At 45.8% G+C, this 16,101-nt stretch overlaps 5 protein-coding genes across 6 annotated transcripts; 2 read left to right on the forward strand and 3 right to left on the reverse strand.

The window, feature by feature from the left end:
- Positions 1–13: 13 nt before the first annotated feature.
- LOC115767861 lies at positions 14–2,424 on the reverse strand. Its single transcript, XM_030712219.1, has 4 exons — positions 2,364–2,424; positions 2,019–2,263; positions 1,172–1,951; positions 14–1,108 (listed from the first exon to the last, which is right to left on the reverse strand). The coding sequence occupies exons 2-4, from the start codon at positions 2,166–2,168 to the stop codon at positions 89–91; spliced, it is 1,950 nt and encodes a 649-aa protein (XP_030568079.1). The 5' UTR covers positions 2,169–2,263; positions 2,364–2,424; the 3' UTR covers positions 14–88.
- Positions 2,425–2,907: 483 nt separating this feature from the next.
- Positions 2,908–5,618, forward strand: LOC115767817 (activating signal cointegrator 1 complex subunit 2). Its single transcript, XM_030712154.1, has 5 exons — positions 2,908–3,094; positions 3,163–3,323; positions 3,384–4,001; positions 4,073–4,351; positions 4,419–5,618. Exons 1-5 carry the CDS (start codon positions 2,975–2,977, stop codon positions 5,464–5,466), a joined length of 2,226 nt encoding a protein of 741 aa, XP_030568014.1. The 5' UTR covers positions 2,908–2,974; the 3' UTR covers positions 5,467–5,618.
- Positions 5,619–5,632: 14 nt separating this feature from the next.
- LOC115767819 lies at positions 5,633–8,997 on the reverse strand. Of its 2 annotated transcripts, none has more exons than XM_030712156.1 (5): positions 8,515–8,597; positions 8,338–8,450; positions 7,426–8,274; positions 6,142–6,484; positions 5,633–6,078 (listed from the first exon to the last, which is right to left on the reverse strand). In XM_030712156.1, the coding sequence occupies exons 2-5, from the start codon at positions 8,408–8,410 to the stop codon at positions 5,733–5,735; spliced, it is 1,611 nt and encodes a 536-aa protein (XP_030568016.1). In that variant the 5' UTR covers positions 8,411–8,450; positions 8,515–8,597; the 3' UTR covers positions 5,633–5,732. The 2 variants fall into 2 exon arrangements, with proteins under 2 accessions (XP_030568016.1, XP_030568015.1); XM_030712155.1 differs by adding an exon at positions 8,859–8,997 and having other exon boundaries at positions 5,689–6,078; positions 8,338–8,788.
- Positions 8,998–9,188: 191 nt separating this feature from the next.
- On the forward strand, positions 9,189–11,262 carry LOC115767842 (WW domain-binding protein 11). Its single transcript, XM_030712190.1, has 5 exons — positions 9,189–9,306; positions 9,371–9,496; positions 9,578–9,675; positions 9,734–10,962; positions 11,029–11,262. Exons 1-5 carry the CDS (start codon positions 9,243–9,245, stop codon positions 11,237–11,239), a joined length of 1,728 nt encoding a protein of 575 aa, XP_030568050.1. The 5' UTR covers positions 9,189–9,242; the 3' UTR covers positions 11,240–11,262.
- Positions 11,263–12,024: 762 nt separating this feature from the next.
- Positions 12,025–15,698, reverse strand: LOC115767841. Its single transcript, XM_030712189.1, has 3 exons — positions 14,770–15,698; positions 12,694–13,275; positions 12,025–12,633 (listed from the first exon to the last, which is right to left on the reverse strand). The coding sequence occupies exons 1-3, from the start codon at positions 15,526–15,528 to the stop codon at positions 12,046–12,048; spliced, it is 1,929 nt and encodes a 642-aa protein (XP_030568049.1). The 5' UTR covers positions 15,529–15,698; the 3' UTR covers positions 12,025–12,045.
- Between the last annotated feature and the right edge of the window lie 403 nt (positions 15,699–16,101).

Genomic DNA, 16,101 nt, shown 5'->3' on the forward strand with positions numbered 1-16,101 from the left:
ACGCGGACGGCTTCTTATATTTAACTTTGAAGTACTTCCAATCGAATTTCAATTATTTTAGTTGGAAACATCACATTTTGGCTGGCATTTATTGTGCAGCTTTCTTGGTGTAACTTGCAGGTCGCAAGCTAGGCGTGGACGCGCACGAGGAACTGGAATAGCTGATCACTGGTTTCAGGGATCTGCGCTGAAAGGAACGCATCTGCGGCATGGGTGTGCTGGTACAAAACAATTTGCTGCCCGTCTTGCCTTTTGCCGTAATGGGCGTGTCTTGGCCGTTGCAACGCGCTGTCGTTGAATTCAAATATGTGACCTCCGTGGATGCTAACGTTGGCTTCACCATAGGCACTACACGTTTGACGGGTATATTTACTTTAGTGGACGCACAGGGCTTAATCTGGGACTCATTTATGGCTGTGACTTTGGTGCGGCCGCCAGCCATATGGGTTCTGGCCTGTGCGGCAGCAGATGCGCTCGTTTTTCCCACAGTTGAACCAATGGAAAACGAATTGCGACGTTGTCTGAAGGATGCCATTGCATTCATTTTGTCACCCACGTTGGACAGCGCCTTCAAAGGCACATAGGGATTGTGGCTGTCACCGGAAGATTGCTTCGCCGGTGACTTTGGCCGATCCTGCTTGGACTTGTCGTGAATTGACAGGGATGATGATCGTCGTCGCAACGTATTCTCCTGGCTATTATTTGCAACTGATTGAACTGCTCTGGTTGTGCTCGGATGCACTATGCAGTTGGGTAATTGATTAACGCCCGTTGAGTTTACAACAAATATTACAGTTTGGCTGTGCTCCGATTCGCGATGATGTTGGTCGCTGTCATTGTTATGTAGCTTGGTTAGGTTGTGCCGCTCCAAAAGTTCGTTTATTTGTAGTGCTAAATTATCGTCAACAACCCCAGTCACATACGAATCTGGTTTCTTATGTGTTTTGTCGGGAGTTTGTTTTTGATATTCAGTTTCTGTAGCCGGACTTGCTGGCTTGTCAAGTGATTCAGCATCATATGTAGCCGAAGAGCATGTCATTGCATCTGGGAATTCCTGTATGTTTTCGTTGACCGTCCTAACATTATCTGCAGACGCTGCTTTCCCTTTCTACAAAAAACATCAAATATATATATGCTTATTTCTTTTGGATTGCGCGCAGTTAAAACTAACCTGTAGCTCAAGGTCCAGATCGAATGTTGCCTGGCGTGTGTACACGTGTGGTGACTCCTTTCCCATCCGACCACTTACCTCTGCAGTTGGGGTACTGCATTGGACAGCGGCACGGATCGATTCAAGGAGCTTATTGAATTGCTCCCTTTTGGATATGTCAACGTGCTCACAAATTAAACACTTCAGGTCTTGCAAGAGCTTTCCCACATCTGCCGCATTTGTGCCCAGCGTGGGACTATTCACACTAGTTGTTGGTGTAGTTGTCATTAGATTCTGTTCGCTAAGAACAGCTGCAGGTGGGTCGGATTTAGCTGGGGAGTCCAACATAGCAATTCGCATCATCTTTAAGCGTGCTTCGAATTCTGAATTGGAGCAGGCATCGTCACTCAGCGGGGTAACTGGACTAGTGTCTGGGATTGGATTTGGCTCATCTTCTATCAGCTTAACGGGCGATTCTGCCGCAATCATTTGCAGATTCTCGCTTAGAAACGAGCTCTCAAAACAGGATCCAATTACATTTGAAGGAAAATTTGCCAATTGATTTTGCGTTGGTGTCTTAATACTGGATAGCCTTGTGGCATTCAGCTTGGCCAGCTGTTGTAGAGTTCGGTGGCGCGACTCACTGCCAGTCGAGGAGTTCTTGTTCGCATCTGCATTTTTCGGTGAAAACTCCATGGTAACGGGTGGTGTCTCATTGTTAAAGTCATTATCTTCGTTTTCATGCAATTTGATGTCTACCGTAGTTTGTGTCCTTTCCATATCATTTTTAAAATTTTCGCCCTGTGTAGTGGTAAAAGTGATTAAAACAAAGGGTTCATGTATTGCATATGTGTGTGTGCGAACAGACCTTGATGCAGGCTTCTTTTTCCATCGAATCAAAAGGATCATAGGGTCCCTTAAAATTATTCGCTCTAGTAAGAACATCTTCGATGACTGTTTCATCTTTGACAGGCTCATCCCAACCTGTTAAATCAATAAGATTTCCAACATCACACATTTTATCAGACAATTACAATGAAACTGGCGTAAGCCTTTTAAAACAATGCAGAGTTTCCCGCTTCTAGTTCGTTCTAGTGATGGTAATTGTGCAACCTATGTATGTACAAAATAATGATTCGATACTCCCAATTAATATCGAGCTATGTGCGAGAACACATGTTAATTTAAATTCTCAGGATATATTATTTGATACCTTTTTAGCATACAAGCTATGATAAAAATAAAAAAGTACACACATATACGTTTCAACCATCCTTTAGCTAAATAAGTGACATTACTGAATGGCTCATTTGAACTGTCTTTTGCTATCGTAACAAAAGCAACAAAGTTTATGTATGTGTGTCAAATTAGCGGCAGTGACTGCTTGGAATCAGTGTTGAACAATTTTATACAGTATTGAGCGGCAACAAACTAATTCAAATTATTTGTGTATATGAAAGAAATGAAGACTTTAAATTAATTGGCAATTTACAATAAAACATTATCTGTGGTCAAATAAATTTCTGCTAAATAAGGCAACAGTGCATTTATGTATTTATACACAGAATTATAACATAAAGATGGCAACTTTTGAAATTTGTTTTCCTCATTGTACCATACGAGCGATCAAAAAACCGGCATCTATATTTCCAATATATAATAATATATAGCGCAAAAGTATCGATGATCATAACATCGTACTTATCGCAATTACATTATCATAAAATTTATATTAATCGATATATTCATTTAACAGCCCTGTCTTGTTTTAGTGTCACTCAATTTGTGCACATTTGTGTTGTTTTTGTTGCAGCTTTCGCAGTGATGATCTGCCAGAACCTGGACGTTAGTAATAATAACTGCAATCCGGATAAGCTGCCGTTGGACCGCTTGAAGTTAACGCTAACTGACACCGATGGCGTCAGACGTCAAGTTCCTGCGCTTGTAAGAAGCAGTTCAATTAAGGGTATTAACTGATTTAACGGTTACAAATCACCGATGATCTATTGCAGGATGTGCATTGGCTGACACGTGACAAGGCGTTTAGCAGCTACATATGCATGCTAAGCTCCTATGGCCGCATCAAGTCTGGTGCCGCACTGGAAGAGTGGCAACATATTGCCGCTGGCTGCCTGCAAGATTTCGAGTTTCTGCTGCAGCTGAGTCATCACGAGTAAGGGCTTACTCCTGACGGACGTACCCAAAAATATTTCTCTAATTTCATTCGTTGTAGATTCTGGTCGTATATGGTGTACGAGGAATCGGCAATGGCCTCTGTTGTTACCTTTCTGCAACGCGCCAATCCCTACTACCGAACGGAAAGAGACAGCAATACGCCGGAAGTAAATGAGGTGGCACTGGTCAATGCAAAGTCACTTTATGCTCAACTGCTGAATCGGGCGGTGCGTGTTGTTATGCGCCTGCTTACATCAAAGGAATCAGCTACAGAATGGATAACGCCGCAGCAGCACAGTTCCTTATTGTATGAAAACTATCTGATGTCCGTGCCGTTGCTGTTTGATCTGGTTATTGCAGTGGGCGATGCCGATGAGCAGAATTTGAAGATGTTGCAACAGATTTTTGAGACAGTGTTGCGCATCCAGCCGGACTATTTAAAGGATCTGGAGGAAGGATTGGCTTTCTATGAGAATGCCTTTCTTAGCATGCAAATTCAGGTCGAGAACGAAGGCTGCGAAGGCGCCGGCGGGGGCACACTCTTGGATCCCGATGCCGATACGCCCTATGATGATGTTGTATTATTTGCCTTAGACTGCGCCTATACGCTGCGCATGCTCCTCCAGCTATGCCCCACACTGCTCGCGGCCTGTGAGCAGATGAAACTTGTACAAAGGTATAAGAGAGAGAGAAAAAGAGAGAATTCGATGGGTTGTATAATGCATCTCTATTTCCATTTGTCGACAGCATTGCAAATTTCTATGATCTGACCGTCCCAATGCTGTATAGAAATATTTATCTGAACAATGCACAGGCTAGTTCCTTGCGTTGGCTGAATGAGGCGCGTCAACAGTTCCTGAACGTTGTTCGGCGAATAACTTCTGCGCAGCTGCAGTCTGGACGTGGCCAGCAGATGATTGAGCTGCTGCAGGAATGTCTATCAGCACAGACCTTTGTGGTTGACTATCAGCGTCAGTATCCGGTCGAGAACGACATTGAATTACTGCTGGACCGCTGTCCCAACATGTGAGTGACTGTGACTGTCATGGGCGTAAAATGTGATGCACATCAACTTTTCATATTCCACATACAGCAAAAACTACAAAGTAGATTTTGTAATAACTGGCTACCAGAAGGCACTAAGCGCCTGCACCAATGGTATCCTTGCTGATGAGCATCTGGCCGGCAGTCTGAACTCTGATTACGAAGAGGACGATGAGGTGGAAGATTCGCGTGTTTCGCCGCTGCCAACGGCTGCAGCAGAAGTAAATGGTGGCGGTCGTGACATTGATCTAGAAGTGTCCGCCGTGCTGGATGTCTTGCCGGATTTGGGCATGGGATTCATTCGTCGGGTGCTGACACGTTACGAGAACAGCGAGCAGGCGATTGCCGCAATACTAGATGACAATCTGCCGCCCGATCTAGTGCACATGGATAGGCAGGAGGTATACATACCAGCCGATCCCCAGGACAAATTGCAGCGGCAAACTGGTGTTCGTCATTACAATGTACACGACGGCGACAAGTACGATGTGCTTACCCATGATAATCCACAGTGCATTATTAAGCAAGGCAAGGGCCTGCCTGGTGCACCGCGCAATGCCGAGCAGCTGCTGGACGACAAACGCGACATTGGCAAATTAAAGCAGCGCTATCAGCAATATGCATTGGTTGAGGAAACACCTCATGAGGCCGGAGCCGAGTACGACGACGAATACGATGACAGCTATGAGGCATTAAATGAGGGACAAGCGCCGCCGCAGAGTTTGCTGCGTGCCAAGCTGCAGCAAGCCTCGGCGACAGCTGTCAGTAGCGCTTACGAAGCGCAAGATGCCTTCGAAGACGACCAGGATGATGAGGATGACGCCAGCAGCGATGATGAGCACAATGCGGCAACAAACACAAAAGGCGCCGACTTCTGTGAGAATCCCGAGGTAATACGTGCACGCTATCAACAGCGCCAAATGGCCAAGTACGGGCAGCGCACCCAGACTGACGTAGTGGGCGCACCCAAGGGCCAAGGTCAAACGCAGCAAACGAACCGCAATCGCGGCCAGAAAGAAGCAAATAAATCAACTCGCGCCAATCACAACCGCAAGGCGGGCGCTGCCTTTAAGCGCAGCAAGGGCATGATGTCTTGATTGCGGCTTTCTCACCTATCTTATTTATGTGGTATATTAAACTAACTGGCCTAAAACGTTCCACTAAATTTAAAACATTTGTAATTTGTTAGAAGAAAATTCAAAGCCTTGTCAGCAAAGCCTTGTTGCAATAAAAAGTGTTCAAATTATAATCAAAATTCATTTTTGTTTGCCAGAAGAATTCAAGGAAACATGTTTAATTTAACCTAATTATGCATATAAAGAAAAAAAATTAAACAACAAATTTAAAGCTTTGTGTTTCAGCATCAATTGGAAGCCGCCTGCTGCTGGTGCTCCTTGTATAGCACATTGAGTGCTTGCATCTTGGCGCTGTGGCCGCTCTGCTCGCACTTTCCATAGTTTGCGCGCACGAACTCTTTATAGGGTGTCACCAGCTGGTCGGTGAGAGACAGATTGTGGACATTTTCGACGCTGCAGGCCTCCACATTTACCTCAAACTGGCAGTAGTGGCAACGCAGCTGTTGCGCCTCATCCTCAAACTTAATCCGACCAAACGAGCGGCCACGGCACAGGAGGCAAGTGTACTTGTAGCTAGCATTGCAATCGCCAATCTCTGGCAGCTCAGGCATCGTTGATTTGGCGCGATAAGCCCTGTGGTTAAGCCAATTACATATATATGAATGTGTTAATCTGTGAAGTCTGTTGGTCACTCACCATTTGCGACAGTTGTCGCCATGTCCTGTCTCACCGTGGTAAACAAAGGCAGCCGCGTGACACATCTCGTGCAGCAGGACTTTAACCATCATTCCAGGCTGTTTTATGTTCTGCCACAATACAATGCGCGACAGGCGCTGACCACCAGCCTCAATCCGATGCTCGATGCTACTGGGCGTGTTCATGCAGTTCCTCCAGACAATGCTCGGACGAAGGCCACAATGGAAGACTGTGTGATTGAGTATGTTGAATAGGGTCTTGGCCAGCTGCACCCTGCATGCTCCAAACTCCCGTTTGCGAAAATTCACAGCAAGTGGATGACACATATTTAAGGGCGTTGTTGCTGCAAAAAATACATACTTGTAGCCATTGTTAAGGCAATAGGCATTTGCGAGCATTACTAACAATATTTACAAATTTATTTTAAGTTTTCTGAAAGTCGTGGTTGACTATTGCACTTAAAACTGGCTTCTGAAATGCAGCAAATCAAATAAAACTCATATGCACTTGAACAACTAACTCGTTATGTGCGAATCGCCCTTCTATGCGATTTTCATGACACCAATTAATACTTATATCTACATATTAAAGATGAAATTTCCTGTCATACCCAACAAAGATACGACATTAAATTTAACTCTTTCAATTCCTTTCATTTCTCTCTTTCCCACTCACTTGCTACCTATTAATTTTGGATGTGAACATGAGCATGAGGATAGCGATTGTAAATGTTAATTAAACTGACATATTACTAGTTATGCCTAATTAAAATAAATACAATCAACAAAGTGTATATTAATTTAGAAGCTTTTTTGATACATGTTATAATCGTTATAGTAAATCGCCCCTGATCTTTCACCTATTCCTATACTCCATTGTTATATTTGAACCGCCTTTCTATGCGATCCTCAAATACTTATAAAATGTATCGTTTTGAAGCTGTGACTAGAATACACAGATTAATGTGATTTGTGGATGCAGGAGTGAGCGTCTTGAAAAGATTTTTTAATATGATATTTGGTCATAAATCTAGATGTCAAGTGCCAAGTGTAAGTGGAATCTTATGGAAATAATGCAACAAACTTAAATAATTAACATAAGTAAACCTTATACAAATATATTTTCTATCGCGAAAATGAAGTACAGTCGGTGCCTTAATTGCACAGGTTACATAGATTTTTTGTTTATGTTTAAGGGGTGTCTATTAGTCGGGCTTTCTCGTTTAGGTAATATGCACTTTGTCAAATTTCGTTCTTAGACTAAGAAATTTGTCAATTAACTCACACCGAAGCGAATCCACGAAGCTATATACGCCCGTATGGGGCCCCATATTGCTGGGGATCTTCTTGTGCTGTTGACAATTGAGCGCACGCTGCTCCTCGCTGGGTAAGCCGCTCAGATCGATGGGTTCCTTGATATGTTGGGGAGTTTGACTCTCAAAATAGTTTGCATTGGCGCGCTGCACCATGTCGTCAATAAGCAGCATTTTCATATCATTTGTTATTTCGGATCCAAGCGCTTTGATACGAGATGCTACCGGGCTTGGCAGCGGGGGTTCTGTAAGCATAGGCACATTTAAAGGCGGAACGCTGCTTTTAGCTGTCCATAAACGACTGCGCAACGTGGGCGGCGGATCATCTTCATCCATATGATTATCCTCAAGCTCAAAATTAGACATGGGGTTGTAAAGGCGGCGCTGCGGTGCAACAAGACCCAATAACTTTTGCAGGCGCGTCTTCAGCTCACTATCGAACTCTATAGCAGCATCAGCCGTGGGCTCACTCTTGACAATTGCCACCGGCTGCTTTAAGTCCAGATAGATAAATGCATCCGATTCGATCATTGAGCTGGCGTCGCTGCTACTGCAGCTGTTGCGCATGGAAATTCGTCGCTGTTTGCGCGAAGGCTCACTCTTATCATGGGTGTAGTCTTCGTCATCGTCTTCAACATCGTTGTCACCAAAATCAGGATCATCGGAATCATCTAAATCAACATCCTGCGGCTCCGACGAATAATCAAACTTGTTGTCGATGCGTGCGCGCACAGCTCGTCCGCTTCGCGTGGTGATCACATTAGGGTTCAACACCGGCGTGGCATTCACTTCCAGTCCCAGATTCAGTCGTCCATTACAAGCTGTGTAAATTTATAATGTTACTTAATTCATAGATGCTTCAACTTAATAGTTAAGACGCTTACATTTTGACAACTTGCTGTTGGCTGGGTAGCAGTCTTGCTTGCGCTTGATTGGAGTACTTAAACGACTATCCATGGTGCATGCGCCGTCAGATGCGATCGATATTGTGCTTAGGCTGATATTGTTATGGTTGAGACTACGAGAGAGATTGTTATAGTTGTGACTACGGGACAACTTACTGCTGCTGCCATTGGTGTTGGTGTTGCTATCGCTTTCGGTTTCTGGTATGGTGTCTGTATCTGACAGGCAATCCCAGAGTTCTGGTTCTAATACTGATCGTGATGAACTGCTCAAATTTGATGCGCTGAAGCAGCTTACGTCTGACGAGGCATTTGATGAATCCACAACGACAAACACGTCCGAATCCATATCCGTGTCGTCACTGTTGTCCATATCACCTGCCGTTTGGGGCTTTCTGCACGTGAGATCGTGAGTGGCGTTTGCCACTGGGGGCTGCGTGTATTTTGAATAGTTGTGGATCAACCGACACAGTCAACATTGTGCTTGCTTGTTTAATACTTACCACGCTCGTGCCATTTTTACTGTCAGAAATCTCTGAATCGCTGTCTATGTTGAGAAATTCAAACACGTTTGCTAGACTATTGTAATGCGACATCTTGTCGGACATTTTTGTTTTGTTTTATGGTGCCTCTTCGTTGATATGCCGGCATCATTTAATACACGATGTTTCAGTGCTGCCAGATTGTTTTTTGCTGTGCTCGTGAGTTTTGTTTTTGTATCCATAATCATTGCTTGTCATCGATATAATCGATTGCATGGGAATCGAAAACGAACTTCAGTGTTTTGTGCGTTGTGCAGCACTAGTACTTTAGTAGCCAAAAAGCCGGAGTAAAGACGGCCTGTAGTAGAATTTTTTAAAACTAGTTTATTAAATCAACAAATTAAGATGGGGCGACGCTCCATAAACACCACTAAAAGTGGCAAATACATGAATCCAACAGACCAAGCGCGTAAGTAGCACCCGGCTGTAGTATACACATACGCGAATCTTTACTCACCCATCCATACACACAGGCAAAGAGGCTCGGAAAAAGGAGCTGAAGAAGAACAAACGACAGCGCCAAATGGTGAGAGCTGCCGTGCTCAAGAACAAGGATCCCTCGCAGATACTTGAAGAGATGGAAAAGATAGACGAGATGGGTAAGTATCATCAGATCTAATGTTATTTATAACCAACCCACATAACATTGAAGATACTGTGCATCTCTTTTCACCCTGCAGAGTATAATGTGCTGCAGCCGTCGCCTCTGAATGAAAAGGTGCTGCGCGATAAGCGCAAGAAGCTGAAGGAAACCTTTGATCGAGTTATGCGACTCTATGTAAGTGTACGTACATAAATCCCAACCAAATCTTAACTCGTTTTCTGTCCTCTGCTAGCATAACGATGAGCCCGAGCACTGGGCGGAACTAAAGCGCAAGGAGGTGGATTACGAGAAGAAGCGTCTGAAAAAGCAACAATACTACGAGAGCGTCAAACATGCCCAGAGCGTACAGATCGATGAGATCCCACTGCCAGCGCCGGTGACAGCAGCCAATGCTGGTGCAGGCGGCACGAGTACAGCCAACAGTGGCAATAATAGCAGCAACATCATCTTTCCAGGTGGATCAGGCGGCATACGTATGCCACCGCCGCCTATGACGCTAGCTTTGCCGCCTTTTGCGCCTGGCGCACCACCGGGTGTTGCCAAGAACAGCGAAATTGCGGCCGACTTGCAGTCGGATAAATCAAAAGAAGACGATGATAAGGATTGGCTTGGTGTGCCACCAGGGCCGCCGCCTGATCTCTTTGCCATGTCAGAGCTCGATTCGGATGCAGAGGGCAACACCGACTACGAGGGCGACGAGGAAGAAACGGCCACCAGCCCCAAGTTACAACAGCGCATGCAGAACATTGACGATTTCATGAAAGAAATGGAGCATGTGCACAAGCGCAAGCATCGAAAACTGCAGAGTGACGAGGAGCACGATAAGGAACACACTGATAAGGATGAGAAGCGCGACAGCGCCTCAGAGAGTAAATCGCCACCGGCCCGTCGTCATGTCAGCAGCCACAGCCGCAGCCGTAGCCACAGTAGCAGCAGCAGCAGTAGCAATGACGACGAAGACGACGATGACGACGCAGATGATGATATGGGCTCTGATGCCGATGCCAAGCAGCCCACTAGCAATGCTGCCAAAGAGCCGGTTAAGCCAATAGCTGTTGCTGCAGCCACAACGTCGGTGCCAGCGCCGCCAACAGCGCCCTCATTGCCTGCCATACCGTTGCCGCCAAGTGCGCCAGCGCCGCCGCAGCTGCCACAACTGCCGCATCTGCGCAACATAGCCCCGCCGCCGGGTATTATGTTCCGACCGCCACCGATGCGACCACCCGGACCAGGTCTAGCAGGATTTGGCCTGCGTATGCCGCCTGGCCCGCCGCCAGGAGCACGACCCCCACACGCTCTGGGCCCCATGCCGCGCATGGGCATACGCATGCCTCCAGGTCCGCCGCCAGGAATGCCGCCGCGCATGGGTGGCCATCATCCTAAGCATGGTAATACAAATCCGCCACCAAGCAAGGAACCGGGCAAAGGCGTCACCACGATCACAGCTAAGCCGCAGATAAGGTATGCTTCCTTTCAATCCTTGCCCACTTACATCTATTAATGTATGTGCGATTATCTTTTTTAAAGGAATCTGAGCGCGGATGTCACCCGATTTGTGCCCTCGACGTTGCGTGTGAAACGCGAAGATCAGCGCCGAGTAGCGAGAGGTAAGCATCCAGCTGGCGGTCACGATGTTAGCGAACGTAGCATCCATGCGCCGCCAGAGGCACACAAGAAGCCACCCACTAAGGATGACGCCTACCTGCAGTTCATGAACGAGATGCAGGGTCTGCTGTAGCACAGCTGCTATCTAAACTAAATGGCCGCTCTCAATGATTGTACATTATATGCGTAGTTTAATTTTCATTAGCGTAAGAAAAAGACACCAATGCTAAATAACCAATGACCAATTGGTGAAAAGTCGCAAACATTTTGACGACTCACTTATTTTTAAAGAAAGCAACAAAACAAGCGGCCAAGGACTCTGCAGTCCTTAGTACCGACGATTATGATAAATCCATGAACATGTTCCCTTAAGCATCTATTATTCAACCGAATCAAATACGGAGACTCCCGAAGTTTATTTAACTTGGCAAAGTCATCATAAGCTAATATATTTTCGAAAATATACATATGTATCAACATATATATATAAAATTGGGTCAATATACAAATTGACAGAGATAAAAACGCTTCAAATTCAATCGAACGATTTAAGAAACCGCCCATGATTTATTTTGATTTTTATAAGCCTCATGAATATGGCCCTGTAGTCTTTTGTTAACCTTTCAGATCGCTTATATGATATTAAATGGGTTAATTACATAATTTTTCTTTAATAGTTGGAGTATTTTAGCAATATCCTTTCAAACTAAAAACTTTTAACAAAACTCAAGATGGATTTCAGTTTTTGTAGAGTTAAAAAGAATAACTATTCACATTTTAATTAAAAAAAAAAATTTAGTCCAAAGCAAAATTATTTTTGATCACAAGCTCCCGGGCTTCTGGTCGCTCCGTCAATCTGGCAGCTTGGCAAGTCTTGAGGAGCAGCCCTATATATAAATATATATATATATAAATGTCTATCGAACGGATCTGGGAGCCCTATTGTTCTTTTGTAGACGCTGTCGCTGTTGTTGCTGTTGCTGTTGCTGCTGTGGACGTCTTTGGCGTTGTCTTCTTCTTGGCAAAGGGTCGCAGCTCAATCAAGTCGGTTTTCAGCGAACGGAAGCTTCGACGCAGCGAGTCGGACACCTTTTTGGTATAGCTGGTGCTGTTACTGCACAGGGAGAGCTTGTCCTCGTGGGCCCCAGTGCTGGAGCGCGTGGCACCATGGAGCGGCCGCAGTTCGTCCTCTTTCGTATCGGGATTCTTGGGATCGTCGCTGGGCGTGCTCTTCAAATACTTGCGATTGAAGTGCAACTGTGGTGTACCCCACTTGCGTTCCATCTCAAAGACCGCGCCACCGTTCTCCTCGGAGTCCGGTGTGTCCGGCGTAGTTGCTGCTGGTGCCACCTCGCCAAGTGCCTCCTTGTAGGTTCTCGTTATGATCATGCTGGCGGGCACGCTTTTGCCATTGACGCCGACATGCTTCGTCTGCTTATAGTCGAGTGGCTGCGGCAGACTCTGGCGCACGGGCTTGAGGCGGCGCGGCGACTTGACCGCCATAACGTTCACCCGATAATGCAGCAGCTGCGGGCAGGGAAAGTGTGTTATACGCTTGCCACTTGGGTTCACTCACCTTGGACTCACCTTCTCGTCGTCAACGAAGCGCGCCAGCTCGGTGAGGCCAATGCTGACACAGGTGCCCTCCAATAGAATATCCCTGTCGTATTCGCTGTGCACTGGAAACTTCTGGGTCAACGATAGCGCCTCGTTGTCCGGCTGCAGCAGCGTCACTTCGTAGGCATAGTTGTACTTGCTCTCGCGCCAATTGGAAGTGCATGTCATGGTGAAGAGGACGCGCTGCTTGTCGTATATCTCGTAAAAGTTGAACATCTCATCGTGCGCCTGGAACACATAGTAGCCCGTGAGGGGCTTGCGTCGCACGGCCATATTCCAGACAATATCCGCGCTGGCGGCACGGAACAGCTTGTCCGTGTGCTGCTCCTCCAGATGCTGCTTCCACTGCACCTCCCTGCCCTGCCACTTGCAATCACCCCAGACGCGTCCCATGAAGCACCTCATCGGCTTATAGATGCACTGCTGCTCATGCCACGGCAGCAGCGCCACCGGCATCCTTACCCCACAGCCGCCCGCCGCAAAGCTGCAGCCAAAATGCGCCTTGGCGCACAATGCCTCGATTGTCAGCGAGCGCGAATTGGTGAATCCCTCCTGCAATGAGCAATAAAAATAAGAAGAATGGCAATACATGAACTCTTGATGCTCTTCTCGCGAAGTGGACGGGAGAGCAAGACCATATCGACATATCAGTCATGTTTACCTGAAGGCTGTCAAACGTATTATTAAGACTAAACTTCAGTTTCCAAATCATATTTCTTATATAATTATTCCTATATAGAAGTTATATGTTAAAGAAGTCCGACTGGATACGGGCTCACACATGCGTTGGAGAATGTGTTTGGTTGGACTTGGAACTGTTGTTGGGCAGATCTCTTGAGCGAGTGCGAAAGGCTTTCCATATAAAATCTTATTTTTCGACCGATTCTTTCCAAAGATTTATATGATACGGCAAAAGCCCGCTAACAACAAGTTTTAGCCACATTTTGGTCAAAATTTTAATTACACATCAATCATACTGATCAAGAATATATATATGTACTATATATACATATATAAATCTTGTTCCATATGTTGTTTACCAAATCAAAGTTGATTGTTTTCCGATAAATCTCTTTTATATATCTATATATATATATATATATATATATATGTAGCCTGTTCTGTTTAACTAAGAAAATCTGTTGGAGAAATCCTGTTCGGCTCTGAATCTATCTATATATCTATCCATCTATCTATATTATATTGGACAATAGTGCTTGCAAGCATTTTAATGATATTGTTTAAGCTGCCAAGCAAATAAACTTTTATTGCATTCAACAGAATTAAAATGTATTAAAATTTGATTTATTGGATTTGGAAAAATCGGAATCACTATCAGCATACTATATATATTGCCTATATACTATATATTGGCATAAAAAAGGCTTAATCCAAAAATAAACAAAATTAATTAATTAATTTATTTTCGATTTTACCTGTAGGTATGAATTGAGTATAACTACTTTTGGCGAGATATGGTAGATGCTTGAAAATCGGCAAGACGAACGTGTTAATATAACCCGGCCTTACCCGTGGCACGTATAAAATAAATTCCCTCAAGGATCTTTGAAATTGAGCAAACAACTTTCATGCAACCGTCTTCCGCCCATTTTTCACTGTGACGGGTGAAATTGCCCAAAGCGCTGAAGCACGTATTCATTAAGTTCTTATGTAGAGCTTTGAAACTAAATTGAATGCAAGTCGGACAAAACTTAAAGCTTGGCCCAAAAAGTCGTTGATCCCTTTGAACTCTGGGAATACGATAGGAGATATTCCAAAGTGAATATATGGATGCCCGGGCTGACACTCAAGCATCTAGATAAACTAGAAAACAAGGTTCCGTTAGCGAACAACCATGACTTGAGAGGCTTCACTGTATTTTGCTGGCAAGACGTCATATAACATAAGTAGAAGCGATAAGATGCGAAGTGCTAGATATCGCTTGCCCGACACACTGACGTCAGCCAGACGGAGAGGCAACTGATTGCCATATGTACAACTGTGTGTGCATATAGAAAATGATATCTCGGCTGCTGATGGACATACCTTACACAGCGGACACATGAGCAGAATGCGGGTGCACTGCTCGCACACGCTGTGCCCGCTCTTGCAGAGGAGTACCGGTGCCTTCATGGGGCCCGCACAGCCGGGACAGCGCAGCTCCTCGATCAGGCTCTCGTAGTGCTTTGCCGATATGGTTGCTGGCGTTGGGCTCGACTGCTCGGCGCTCGTTGCTGTTGTTGTTGTTGTTGTTGCAGTTTCAGTTGCTTTTGTTGTTTCCGCAACTGGTGCAGCTGCTGCGACGGCCGTCTCCGTAACGCTGTGCCGCAGTAGGGCCACATCCCCATTGGACGACGGCGTGCGTCCATCGCCGGAGCCGGTGCTGCGCGTACGACTCAACATGGGCGGCTTGGGTGGCGGCGACAGCGGCGAACGGACCAGCGTCGATGTGACCAATGACGGGGACGGCAGCGTCGCGTATTTCACGTTCAGCGCCAGACTGTTGGGCGGCGGCTTGCGCATTTCGGGCAACGATTCCGCCTCGTTGCTGGCCTCCTCCTGGATCTCGTTGATGGTGCTTTTGAGGAAGATGCGTCGCTGCTCGTTGATTTGCTCGATGCTGCTCAGCTGGCCCAAAATCTTTAGCTGTTCGGTGTTGCTGTCGCTCGCCGGGATCGCCGGGGTCGCTGGTGCCGTTGCCGCCGCTGCCGTGCCGGAGGTGCTGTTGCTGGCGGCGGCGCACTCCTCCTGCAAGGAATGGCCATTGCTGGCACTGGTAGCGTTGACTTGGACGGCACTGCTCATGTTTCCTGCTTGTTGCCTAATAATTGTATAATCGCGACTAGTACTTGGGACTTGCACAGCTCTCGATGCCTCCGCCCGTTTATGTATATATCGTTGCTGCTTGTCTATCTATGAGTGTGTGTGTGTGTGTGTGTGTGTACTTGGTGAGTGTGCCGCACCGTTTTCGTAGCGCGGCGCGTCTTCTATCTTATCAGAACCGCCTAACTAGGCTGCCAATCGATTTGGATTTTTGATATATGTACATAAATATATATACATATATATATACGGCACACATATATATATAGATATATCTACGTATTTACCATGCCCATTTCACGCACGTTAACTATCTGCTTAGTTAGTCGAACTGCTCTGTCTCCGTCTTCGTCTCCGTCTCCGTCTCCGGCTCTTCATGCACGATAGGCGTCTTCTTGCAATTATCTTTCGGTTAGAACTGCGAACAGTTAAATGTGTGGACATGTATTCCACTTGTTGTCTTTCTCGATTTGCCACGTTCAGGCTTTTGCTTTTCACCAATTGCTGCATTTGTTTTGCCTCAGCCGAGCCGTGAAAATCGTGGCCAATGTCAAG

The sequence above is a fragment of the Drosophila novamexicana genome, unplaced genomic scaffold, assembly GCF_003285875.2.
Source record: "Drosophila novamexicana strain 15010-1031.04,08,12 unplaced genomic scaffold, DnovRS2.1 tig00001466-arrow-arrow-pilon, whole genome shotgun sequence".
In the NCBI taxonomy this organism is placed as follows: Eukaryota; Metazoa; Arthropoda; class Insecta; order Diptera; family Drosophilidae; genus Drosophila; species Drosophila novamexicana.

Coding starts and splice junctions, on each gene's coding strand:
- LOC115767861 (XM_030712219.1), bottom strand. CDS start 2,168: ATGTGTGATGTTGGAAATCTTATTGATTTAACAGGTTGGGATGAGCCT. Junction 1,952..2,018: donor AAAAAGAAGCCTGCATCAAG/GTCTGTTCGCAC, acceptor ACCACTACACAG/GGCGAAAATTTTAAAAATGA. Junction 1,109..1,171: donor ATCTGGACCTTGAGCTACAG/GTTAGTTTTAAC, acceptor TGTTTTTTGTAG/AAAGGGAAAGCAGCGTCTGC.
- LOC115767817 (XM_030712154.1), top strand. CDS start 2,975: ATGATCTGCCAGAACCTGGACGTTAGTAATAATAACTGCAATCCGGAT. Junction 3,095..3,162: donor GACGTCAAGTTCCTGCGCTT/GTAAGAAGCAGT, acceptor GATCTATTGCAG/GATGTGCATTGGCTGACACG. Junction 4,002..4,072: donor CAGATGAAACTTGTACAAAG/GTATAAGAGAGA, acceptor ATTTGTCGACAG/CATTGCAAATTTCTATGATC.
- LOC115767819 (XM_030712155.1), bottom strand. CDS start 8,963: ATGTCCGACAAGATGTCGCATTACAATAGTCTAGCAAACGTGTTTGAA. Junction 8,275..8,337: donor CAACAGCAAGTTGTCAAAAT/GTAAGCGTCTTA, acceptor AAATTTACACAG/CTTGTAATGGACGACTGAAT. Junction 6,079..6,141: donor GGCGACAACTGTCGCAAATG/GTGAGTGACCAA, acceptor GCTTAACCACAG/GGCTTATCGCGCCAAATCAA.
- LOC115767842 (XM_030712190.1), top strand. CDS start 9,243: ATGGGGCGACGCTCCATAAACACCACTAAAAGTGGCAAATACATGAAT. Junction 9,307..9,370: donor GAATCCAACAGACCAAGCGC/GTAAGTAGCACC, acceptor CCATACACACAG/GCAAAGAGGCTCGGAAAAAG. Junction 9,676..9,733: donor ATCGAGTTATGCGACTCTAT/GTAAGTGTACGT, acceptor GTCCTCTGCTAG/CATAACGATGAGCCCGAGCA.
- LOC115767841 (XM_030712189.1), bottom strand. CDS start 15,528: ATGAGCAGTGCCGTCCAAGTCAACGCTACCAGTGCCAGCAATGGCCAT. Junction 13,276..14,769: donor TCATGTGTCCGCTGTGTAAG/GTATGTCCATCA, acceptor TGCTCATTGCAG/GAGGGATTCACCAATTCGCG. Junction 12,634..12,693: donor GCTTCGTTGACGACGAGAAG/GTGAGTCCAAGG, acceptor CCCTGCCCGCAG/CTGCTGCATTATCGGGTGAA.